General features: G+C 36.7%; 1 protein-coding gene across 1 annotated transcript in view; it reads right to left on the minus strand.

Annotated features, from left to right (window-relative positions):
• Positions 1-6,953: 6,953 nt before the first annotated feature.
• LOC121418075 (Fanconi anemia group M protein-like) overlaps positions 6,954-12,020 on the minus strand; it is a 28,715-nt gene continuing 23,648 nt past the window's right edge. Inside the window, exons 21-24 of the mRNA XM_041611780.1 lie at positions 9,650-9,729; positions 8,552-8,649; positions 7,562-7,656; positions 6,954-7,107 (exon numbers count right to left, since the gene is read on the minus strand). Of these exons, the coding sequence (XP_041467714.1) occupies positions 6,999-7,107; positions 7,562-7,656; positions 8,552-8,649; positions 9,650-9,729 (382 nt within the window). The 3' untranslated portion in view covers positions 6,954-6,998. The remainder of the gene's footprint in view (positions 7,108-7,561; positions 7,657-8,551; positions 8,650-9,649; positions 9,730-12,020) is intronic.

The raw sequence follows: 12,020 nt of genomic DNA on the forward strand, positions 1-12,020 counted from the left end.
CGATATGTGTGTGTAAACAACATCACTGTGTTGCACATGTGACTTCAGCTTGCGCAATCGAGATTCTACGTCAGAAAACCCGGAAATCTTTTATATAAACAGGTTTCCACGCCCCTTTTTACAAACTTTTGACCAATCACATTTGCCCAAACTAATATCGTGGAGGAAGTCATCATATTTATGCTGGTATTTTATCTTACCTCGATCCCCTAGGATGGACGAAAAAGATTCAGAAAAAAAACCCGAGGGAGCGAAAGAAGTGGAGAGTCAGCCTTTGAGCAAAATAAATGGGCAAATTCGTTGTTTAGAGCTGGTTGTTCATAAAACACCAAATGGAAAGTAAAACTAAACATATATGCCAAAGATAAAACAATTGAAAATAACAAAAACTAAATACGTTAGATTGAACCAACAATTAATGGTATACTTTTTTATCGTGACATCAATAAAATTATTTTTAAAAAATATGTGGGTAGGCCTACCCGCGAATTTCACGTCATAATCTGACATGATCTATAATTTGGTAACATTATATAATTCGAATAATTGGTTGAATACGTGCCTTAAAAAGACGTCAAAAGGTCGAGCACACAGTTTGATGAAGAGTGATTTAGAAACAGTTTATTACTGGACTCAAATGATGTCTTCGCATTGGAATATGAGACGATTGTAAGTTGATGCTGTATAACGGCCATCAAGCATATCTCTGCGCCTGCAGGGCTGCAGGCATTGAGGCGTATAGCCTTCCTAGATATAATATAGAGATGTATTGATTGTATTGATTCTTATTGATCGCTTTAAGTTGATTCAGATAAGAACCCAGTGAAGGAGAATAATTAAAAGTAATCAAGACAAATCGCAACCAACCGCCCCCCCCCCCCCTATTCACTCTCCCTCTCCCGATACGGTGATATACCTCGGAATGGGTCGTTTTTTATGGAAGAAATCCCTAAACATGGGGTATGGTTTTATGCTGGAAATCCCTAAACATCGCCTCAATTTGTAGATTCTGGCCTTAAACATGGGTCCATATTCTTCTCCAATGTCTTAGAAGCAAAAACGAAATGACCTTACGTTTTGGGTGATAACTTTTTTTTGGCCTGTCATAATTTTCAGAGGAAAATGTGCCCCCTCACTTTGGAAAATTCTGGATCCGCCCCTGTAATAAATCCCTAATAATGGGTACCTTTTTAGCCAAGATGACCCGAAAATATGGGTATGGGTTTTGAACCTTCAGCCGCACCATGGACCTACAACATGGCCGCACGCCCCCGTCCAAACCACCCCCTCCCCCCCCTCTCTCTCTATTTTTCTCTCTCTTTCTATCTTCTTATTTTCTCCCTCCTCCTTGAATGTCCTTTTAAAATCAGAACTGGCTGTTCGATTTTGTTAACCCACCTACTTTGACAGTTAGTACAATTAATGTTATGTTTTTTGTGCAGCGGGTCTCATGTCCTACTTTTGACAATATCGACGACCTCCATCAACATCGCTCAGGCGCGTTATTAGAACATTCCTTATCAATATTCCTCCAGTTTCTGCTCGTGTTGACAATTCGAGTCAAATAATTGAACACGTGCCACTGATAAGATGGTTCGTGTATGGTCTCTAATACTAATACTAACTCCCCATTCACATCATTACATCGAAAAGTTCATTGATTGAAAACAGTAACGTTGGCTTTATAGTGATCTTTGTGCATTGCTGTTGCAGACAGCCATGTACCATTCATTTTTTTTATTGGTCATTATTACACATGGATGGGGATCACTGGCGGATCCAGGAGGCACATCCGGCCGGTGCCCCCCCCCCCTTGAGAGGCATATTAAAAATTTGTAATGTAAATATGCTGTTTGTACCCAAGTGTGCCCCCCCCCCTTTGAAAATCTTGGATCCGCCTCTAATGGGGATCATAATTGTACTGTATGGTGTTTGTATCACTTCAGTACTTAACCCTTGTGAACATGTACATGATTTTACATGAAGGTTGATTAGTGCTTTGTCAAAAAAAGATAGATAAATAAATAATAATAATAATATAAAAAAATATCCCATCGGAATATCGCGACGCCGCACAGTCAGCCAGAACGAGTTGAAAGTGCGCCAAAATTATATTCCGTGTTGTATTTTGCAAAATGTCACATTTTACGATTTCAGGTACTCATAGGAAATTAACAACCTTTATGCGCATTCCTGAATGAAATATTTTACTGAAGTATTCTTTAAAGTGTTGTCTTTCAGCTGCGCATGAAAAAAAAATCTGAAATTGCCCAAAATGACTTTTTGCGCACTTTTGTTTCACGTCGTCCCCGGTTCCCTCCGATATGCAGTGACAAGCCAAAATGGTCCATTTCCAGTTGTTACAGACGCGGACGCGGATCCATGGGAGGCAAAGGGGCCTGAGAGAGAGGAGAGAGTTGAGACAAGGGAAAGGAGAAAAGAGAGAGAAAAAGAGAAGAGAGAAAGGAAATGAGATCAGAGAATAAGGGAAGGAAAAGAAAGGAAAGGGGAAAGAGAGAGAACAAAGAAAGACAGAAAAAAATGAAGGGGAAGGAAAGAAGAATGAAAAGGGATAGATGAAACATGGCAGATCAAAGAAAAAGATAAACAAGAGAAGGGAAAGAGAGAAGGAGAGTTTATGAATAGAAAAGAATGGAAAGGAATTAGAAAAGGGAGAGCGTAAGAAAATAGAAAGAGGCAAAAAGAAAGAGTTTGTCAAGATTAATCTTGTGGTTATTTTTTTCCACATTTTCAATCTAGGAGCCTAAAAGCCCTTGTCTCCTTTCAGTGGCATAATGGAAAAAAATATGAGGGGTCAGATACGATGGATGGAGCAAAAATGTTGACCTTTTCAATACAAAGATCTATTTTTATAGATTATAACATAAAATTAAAAAACTAAACTAATATTTCAGTCTTTCCGTCTCCTTTTATCTTCGTCGTGAAACCTTTTGAAGGCCATGGTCCCCCATGTTTACATAAGGATATTCATTCATCTTGTGCCAATTACCAGATAGATTAGAAGGGAAAAACGTAAGAAAGAGGCGGATCCAACTACGCTCAACCCCCCCCCCCCAAAAAAAAAAAAAATAAATAAAAAAGCTTTTCGAGTGCCGACCGGAGGAAATGTGGATAAAAATATTTCGGCCCCTGCTCTCCCTCCCCCATAGCTAATTCTTGCATATTAGTCCAACTTTCCTTGCGTGTTATACAAGACAGACCGACATAACCCCCCCCCCATCCTTTAGATACGCCACTAACAATCTGCTCTGGTGATTTCACCACCATCCCCTTATAACCACCACTCTTTTCACCATCACCATTGTCATCACTATTCATTAAGTCCATTACCACAATCATGACCAGTACCACCACCACTATCACCACCATCATCATCATCATCACCAATACCGTCATTACTAGCGTCATCACCATCGTCACTATTCGTCCTACAAAAAAGCCCATGGCACCCTGGTCACAGCCACCCCGAGCCAGAAGTTTTACACCAGAATCAAGATTGACAGCAAATGCCAAGCTTAATGTTTCATCGTCAGACTATTCATAGAAGGGATGAAAATCAGAATGCACGTCAAAACTAGAAAAGGTTCTCTGGAGTTCATGCACATATCATGAAAATAGTGGTATGTACAGACTTTTGCACAAAATGAAATATTCCAGTTACATCTTTTTTCATATAAGGCATATCTTTTTATTGCTTTACATGAGTTCATCATATTTTGATACTAATATGAAAATTGCACATTCTTTTTAGTAGCACACACTGAATGACATGAGGGGAAGAACTGAATACCGAACAATACAAAATAAATGACAAACAAGCAAAACAAATAAATATAACCACATGACATCTGATCGCTTCGTAATTTCGACAAATGAAAATAACATTGACATAAAAGGGCTTACCTTTGGTATACAATGTAAAAACAATTTAACAAAAATGTCCCCCCCAAAAAAAGGGGGTGCTTTTCTGAACACAATTTACTTTTTACTGTATTTGGAGCCTTTAATTTACTTCTTACTTTTCTTTAAACATTCTAATTGGATATAAACTAAAGAAGGCAAATAAATTTGTTTTAATCTATCCCATCTTATTCACATCATCATACTACACTTATCAAGATTTCTGATTCCACTAAAGAAACAGAAGTATATGAAATTAGTTGTTGAACTGTGGCTGCACACAACTCATATTTCATTTCATATAAAATGATATATACTCTCGTCTTGAAGCCTATATCACCTAAAAAGTGCAATTCTTTATCATACAACTTCCAAGAATGTTCTGTAATCTGATTGGTCCAAATCGGACCACATGATATTCAGCGAATTGCACTATGGCATCCAAAATGCACTATTCTGCACTCTGACGTCATACCAAATGCACTATCCAGCACCCTGACGTCAGAGTGCAGGATAGTGCGAGGTCTGGAATTATCTAGAATTTAGATCAAATATAGCATTCGGGGCAACTCAGTAACACGGGGGGGGGGGGGGGGGGGGAGGAGGATGTATAAAACAAACAATGCACGCATTCTTGTGCTCACCAAATGGATATACCGCACATGGTCTTGCGGACCTCGATGCAGTATATTCATTGGCTCTTCTCTCACATTGTTCATCATTTGACCCTGCATGCACGTGTTTACGTGCATTATTTGTACACTAGATCACATAAACACATATGCCCTAAAACAAATATGATGAGAAGGATATAAACTAAAAATGTGCTAAATTGGTTAAATTTACAGATTTTATATCAAAATTCATTTTGATTGGGTAACTGATCAAAAAAGAATATCTGCATATCTGGGCCATTCTTGGTCACATGTGTGACCAAAATTATAAGAAATCTTGATTTTAAGTTGTTATAAATCTCAAAAGTTTATAGATTTAGCAATTCGATGTTTATCTGACCGAAACATGTTTGGTCACTATCATTTGGAAATATTTCTTTGTGACAACAATATGCATGTTCAAGGTCAGAGGTCAAAAGAAGTGGGTCACGGTGTGACTTCACTGTCAAGATTTCTCATAATTTTGGTCACATAATTGCAAAGAATGGCCCATCTATGTTTTGCTTCTATAAAACCCTTAACAAGCATGGAACTGGCAGAAAATTTCAAGATATAATCTTTGTCTCTAACTGTCTGTTATGCAATTACTAAAACTTTAAATAAGTACTGTGTGGGTTATTTATAATGAAACAAAAGATTGCAGAGAGGGTGAGATGACTGACAAATTCAAACTCAAACGGATGAAAGAAGGCCAAATTTAAAGTCTGTCACATCCATTGACTACTAGAAGCTTGTAATAATGGAATGTTAGGTGATACTCAAGTTTATTCACATTACTGACCCTCTACCATACCTTTGTATGGACTTAAAGAAATTTTGATCAAGGTAATTCATTGTCATATAAATATAAAAAAGCATAATTAAATCAAATCAAGGATTAGTCATTAATTTTAACTTTTAAACCAATCGTCAAATAACATAAAATAAGAACCATTTACAACACTTCCATGGACATGCCCTACAAATATTGTCATATTTTGGCACATGGCTATAAACCTTGATGACATGGTTGCAAAGATTATTTGTGAGTGATAAAAGTTAAGAATGACAATGTGAGTTGTAGAAAATATAAATCAGGTCTTCATTTATTTATATAGGCAACCTTCTTAATATTTCTTATTGGGTTGTATTTTTTATTCATAAAAGTAAAATTCTGTAAAAGCTGAAAAAAAGGAAAATATTGTGGTACAGAGGAATTAAATAGTAGAAAGTTATTCATAATTCTAACAGGCTATCACAAAACTACATGATCAAAATGATGCATCCTGAGTGAGGATCCAGGAACTATGTAATTAGGTTTGGTCTTGACATGATGTTGTTGGAAATTGGTATGGTATATTGTCTCTGAGATTGGTAATTTGAGTGCATAAGACAAAAGATGAAACCCCTTACTTTACCTCTACCTCAGCCATTCTTGTTCTGAAATTATTTCATAAACAATTAAAAACAATTATTTCAACTTTTTTTCTTTCAAAATCCACATGATTGTTTCTAAAACAAATATTGTAAAATGAGGGTGCTGAATCCATGATCAATTTGCATATTTCCATAACATTCATCTGAGCTGATTTTGACAAACAAGGCATAAGCGTTGTTGTGTCTCGCCCACTTGTGAAAATGACCTGAAATATCACGATTTGCAAGGGCATGCAACAGAATTGTACAAAAGTTCATTGTGAAATAACTGGGATCATGCAATAACATTTGTCATAAGAGTCTTGCATGTAAACTTTAATGTTGACCTCAAAAACCATGTGACCTCTGAACGCAATAACATGAAGGTCCCCTAAGAACATCTACCATCTAAGTTTGGTTGAAAAGTGATTTATGGTTGCAGAGTTATGTGTCATAAGAGAGTCTTGCATGTAAACTTTAACACGACTTGAAAATGACCTTTGACCTTAACATATGACCTCTAACTGCAGCATAACATGCAGGTTCCCTAAATTTATCTACCATCTAAGTTTGGTTGAAAAGTGGCTTACAGATGGGGAATTATGAGTCATAATGTTTGTGACGGACGGACGGATGGATGCTCAAACCGAAATTACATGCATGTAGCTCTTTTGTGATATTTTTCATAGTTTTTCGTAGTTTTGTGTAAAAATAAGGATACCAATGTCAAGCAATTGTCTTGGTCTTTCCAACCATCTATTTAGATTGTTGTGAACTTTGCAGTCAATTTTCTCTGAAATGGGTTTGTACCACACATACAAGGGTTCGGATGACCATTGACAATTTATTCATCTCGGTGGTAGACTGGTGGTCAGGAAGCCATGGTGAACAGTAACATGCTGTCTCAACATTTTCATCTCTTCATCGAAGCAGTAGCTTTAACGACCATGATCACATGTCACCTGTACATCATAGCAGGAGAACCTGGTTATGATCAAAGGTCAGAGGTCACCTTGACCCTGTCATTTGTTCATCAAAGCTGTGGTTGATGTATGCCATGATTTGCTTGGCTCGAACGGATGACACCTTAATCCTGGACTGCAATACGGATTCACATCTATCATAACAAGACAAATGAAGAACATTTACAGATTTATAATACACTGAGACGTGGTGAAGTAAGGTAGTTTCATGACAAATTACAACATAAATGTATCAAATGGATCGAGATATGGACCAGTGTTCATGAAACCACTGAGAATTTCTATGAAAAGGGCACTTCTTTGTAAACCAAGATTTCACATAATGTTTGCATAATAATTAATATTTATTTTCATCATTATTATTATATTGTAATCATTATGTATAATATTCAAACTATTACTATCATCATAATCATGGAAGTCAGTAGCAATATTTTGCAAGTAATAATATTCAAACTATTGTTATCATATTTTCAGAAAAATAAGAAAAGATTTTGTAAACATTACTTTGAAAAATATTTACAATTGAAACATTAAATGTAAACATTACTTTGAACAATATTTACTACAAATATTGGAGATACATACGTTGAAAGGAGCTCTGCAACAGACGGATAATGATGCATGAGACTGAGTGCTGTTACATAACTCACTCCAGGTATAGACTGGTAGAACTTCAACACCTAAATGAAGTGGTTCAAGAATTAGGTTATTTTCAGGATTGAGACCTATTATTTAGAAAATTATATCATGGCAAATTTGTTAATATTCAAAGGTAACTTCCATGGTAGTTACCATTAGATGGAAATGTTTCATTGCTGTATCTTTTTATGTAACAGGGCCTTAGTAAATGTTTAAAAATGTATTTTGAGCTTGCTATTATTTCTAAGTGGAATAAAGATAGGATTAGCAAAAGCTTGAATAGCAGACAGAGAGCATTTTCATGGACTATACAAGGACCCTGCATAAGCAAGGTTTCATTACAAAAGAAACTCTGTTTTCACTCTGCCCTTTCATTCTTTCCTTTGATGGCGTTTCATAAAGCTGTTTGTACATTGCACGTGACTTTACGCACAACTGTGAGCATTTACAAGTACCTTGGTATGTATGTTCTTGCCAAACCAGTAAATACTTCTTTAGCGTTGTCTGCCAAGTAAAATGAATTACCTTTCAATTATAATTAAATAGATATAAACAGCATGTTGGCCAAGATAATACCCCCCATATATAAGCAGAGCTTAGTGTACTCGATTTCAAGCAAAACCGGAATAAGTTCGATAATCCAGATAAGGTCTATCTATACTGACTATCCAGATAAGATAATAGTATTTAAGACAGAATGCTAAAAATTGAAACACCAGATGGTTCTAACAAGGACAAGGAAATTACTTTTCAGAAAAATGATACGCAAATCTATTGTAGTGTGACGAAATCAGGGTTTGAATCACGTTAAGATATTTTATGGTTTTCATAATCTGCATGTATTACTGATTGATTTGTTACATAAATCTCGATATAACCATCAAGTGAAAGGCATTATTCAGTTTCTCAACACCTGGAATACTCTGATGTTCTCACCTGTTCAGAGGTAGAATCCATGTCCAAGATGGCTGGGATAGCAGCTCCTTTTCTACTTTCAATCTTGGTCAAGTCAGCTAAGATTTGAGCAGTTTCCTCTGCAGAGATGATTATGAATATTATTATAATGATGATAAGAATAATTACAAGTATATAAGATTGACTGGCCTAGACTGGAACATCAAATATATTGCCTGCAACAGATGTATTGTCTGTAGAGCAATACGTTTGATGTTCCCCAAAAAAACAAAGAGCCTGTCAATATTTTTATTATCATCTAAATCAGATACCTAAAGCAAAAAATCATGAAAATTGAGATTTTCTTCTAAGAATAGAGTTCTGCTGTGTCATGCATGTATCAGGGGCTAGGCTCTGCACTTTACCATTATGGCGTATTTGTAAACACCTATCATCTTTCTACGCATCCTTAAATGCCCGGATGTGAGAACAGGGAAAATACAAATTTTGCGTCGTCTCTGCATGCAAAGACAATACGTGCACTGAGACCAAGCAAAATACAAATAACATACCTATCCTCTCCCAATATTCAGAAAATCTAGGGCAATAATGTTTTGTAAATGAACAGCTCAGATGTCTGATACGGGTATTAATTGATTATAATACTAATGATGACAAAATGGTAATAGTAAAAAAAAAATATTTTCACATTTCACCAAAATATTAAGTGTCAGACAAAGTTCCAGGTGAATGTCATGAAGGAACTTGCTCAACCAAATCAGAGAATTGACCGCATTTTGTGATTTGGCCTTATAAACTTTGATTCGAAAACTTTAAAATCATGAATAGATCAGAAGAAAAAAACAAGAGCATTTCATTGCTTGGTTAAAATATGTATGAAAATAATCACTTCAATATCTACATTGGAAATATGATAGAATCCTCAAACTCATTATTTTCACATGCTTTCACAAATTTGTAAAAGACAATTTCAATGTATTTCTAATACCATAAATTGAAAAAGGGACAATGTAAAAATTAAACAACTGTAAATGCTGCCAATTTGAAAAATAAGAGTGATCAAAAAAGTTTACAAAAAAATTATTTTTCCTAAATGGATTAATCCAAGAATCTACTAACCTGTTGAATCGGAGAAGAGTACTTTGACATGAGTCTTAGTCAGGGAAGCCAAAGTAGAATCCAAATACTTTGTTCTGATTCTGTATCAACATAAGATGACAAGGGGGAGTTAGTTTGCAGATATAAAAGCTCAGCGGTGGTTTGCTCAAACTATTCCAGAAAAGAGTTTTCGTGTTGACTTCCAAATACTGAAATATCAATTACAAATCAAATGCGAACTCTCGCATCATTGTACAAATCAGAATATTTGCTATTTGTGAAAATATGAAAAAAAAAAAAAAGTTTTCCCCAGCAATAATTTATGAAAAGGGAGCAAAAATATTGGAAGCAAATATCGAAATCCAACAAGTGCACATGACCTCGGGCAGCATTGCGCATTTAGCCAGCAGGCTATACACGTATTTCACCTTCATTTTTCATTGAGCGCAATGAATTGAATGGTATTGTGACATCACCTCCTAAAGCCGTGCGACGGTACATTTTGGATGGTACGTCGTGTGCAGCAACAGTATACAAATAGCGAATAGGCATGAGTGCGATGGTGCGAGATTTCGCATGAGGTGAAAGAAAGATGCTCTATTCAACGAGGCGTGTACAACGCCTACTTAGCTTGTTGTACGCTAGCAAATGGGAGGCTGAATGTCAAACATTCGTACCGTAGCACAAAAGACGTACGATCCAAAATGTACCGTTGCACGGCTTTGGGAGGTGACGTCACAATATGATTCAATTCATTGCGCTCAGTAAATGAAGGTTAAATACGCGCATAGCTTGCTGGCTACATGCGCAATGCTGCCCGAGGTCATGTGCGCTTGTAGGATTTGCTTTTTGCTTTCAATTTTTTTGCTCCCTTTTCATAGATACTGCAAAAAAAAAACCTCCCTTTTCCCCGATATTTTCGCTCAAGTCCGAGGTGTTGTACAACACAAATAGCGAATATTCTTATTCGTGCAATGGTGCGAGATTTCGCATTCTGTGAAGAAAGAAACACTCTATTCAACGAGGCGTTAGCCGAGTTGAATAAAGCATCTTTCTTTCACCTCATGCGAAATCTCGCACCATCGCACTCATGCCTAATCGCTATTTGTAGTGTTTGATATTTAGTCTCCTATTTGCTTGCGTGCAACAAGCTAAGTAAGCGTTGTACAATAAACTCATGACATCATAATGATTTCATTTTTTAATATTTGTATCAATCAGATGTGATTATTTCACATGTGGGACTGATCTTCAACATCATCATCCCACAGATATAGTAGATACAATACCTCACTCACTTATACATCTTCAATTGCCATTGCTGGGTTCTGATCATCCCTATAGAATTTCATGACCCGCATTCTGAAGTCGGGTTTAACTTAACCTCAGGTTTAAAGTCGTGGTTTAAGTATGGATAGCCAATTTATACATAAATCACTAACAGTAGAGATATCTTGTTTCAGCTCATTCGGCTCTCAAATCATTCAGAATTGTCTAGGAAGTATAAAAAGATGATTGTCTTCACCATGAATTAGGAAAGAGCACAGTAAACATAAGAAACAACAATATAATAAAAACTTTGACACTTTTGGCTTCGCATAATTGTAGCACAGAGTTTCAAGGTTTCAAGGTTTTAAGCTACACTGGCTGCCTCCTTCAATCCTGAAGATTCTTGCAGTATTGTAGTACCGGGGACCGGCAGGTGCAATACACCGGGTGAACACCCTACTCTTTGACGAATAGTGTATTGGTTTTAACATGCATAAGTTGTGACTCTCCTATACACGGGACCAACATTTGCGTCCTTTATGAAGGACGGAGTGTTTTCCAACTGCATTCACACCCGCACTGAACACAGTGGTGAGGCACGCTAACACACAACGCTAGCATCAGATTTTTTTGTTAGACGTCTTCCGGCATGCTGCGGGACTCGAACCCACGCACATTGAGATCTACGATCTTATCCGGAACAAGCGCTCTAACCGACTGAGCTACGCTGCCTCCCGACCGTGGTCTAAGTTAAACCTGACTTCAGAATACTGGCCAATGTGTCTAAACATCAGGGGAGCATTTCATCAGCATTTGTCATCCAACAAGTTGTAAGATCTGACAACTTTCATTGGTTTTGGTTGGCCGAGAGGAAAAAAGTGTCTGATTGGTACTGTGGTAACAGCCATATAAAACAGACTCTTTGGATAAAACATACGACAAGTACTTTCATAAAGCACTATCCTGGGGCCCGTCTTACAAAGAGTTGTGATTGATCCAATCTATCGCAACTATGGAAGGCCAACATATCAAATACATGTTTTCCCAAAAAAATTCTAGATATGAATGTATATTCATAAATTCATTGATTTCTTTACAATTTGGTATGTTCTCCTTTGTTTAC

The sequence above is a fragment of the Lytechinus variegatus genome, chromosome 7 (genome assembly GCF_018143015.1).
Source record: "Lytechinus variegatus isolate NC3 chromosome 7, Lvar_3.0, whole genome shotgun sequence".
Classification (NCBI taxonomy): Eukaryota; Metazoa; Echinodermata; class Echinoidea; order Temnopleuroida; family Toxopneustidae; genus Lytechinus; species Lytechinus variegatus.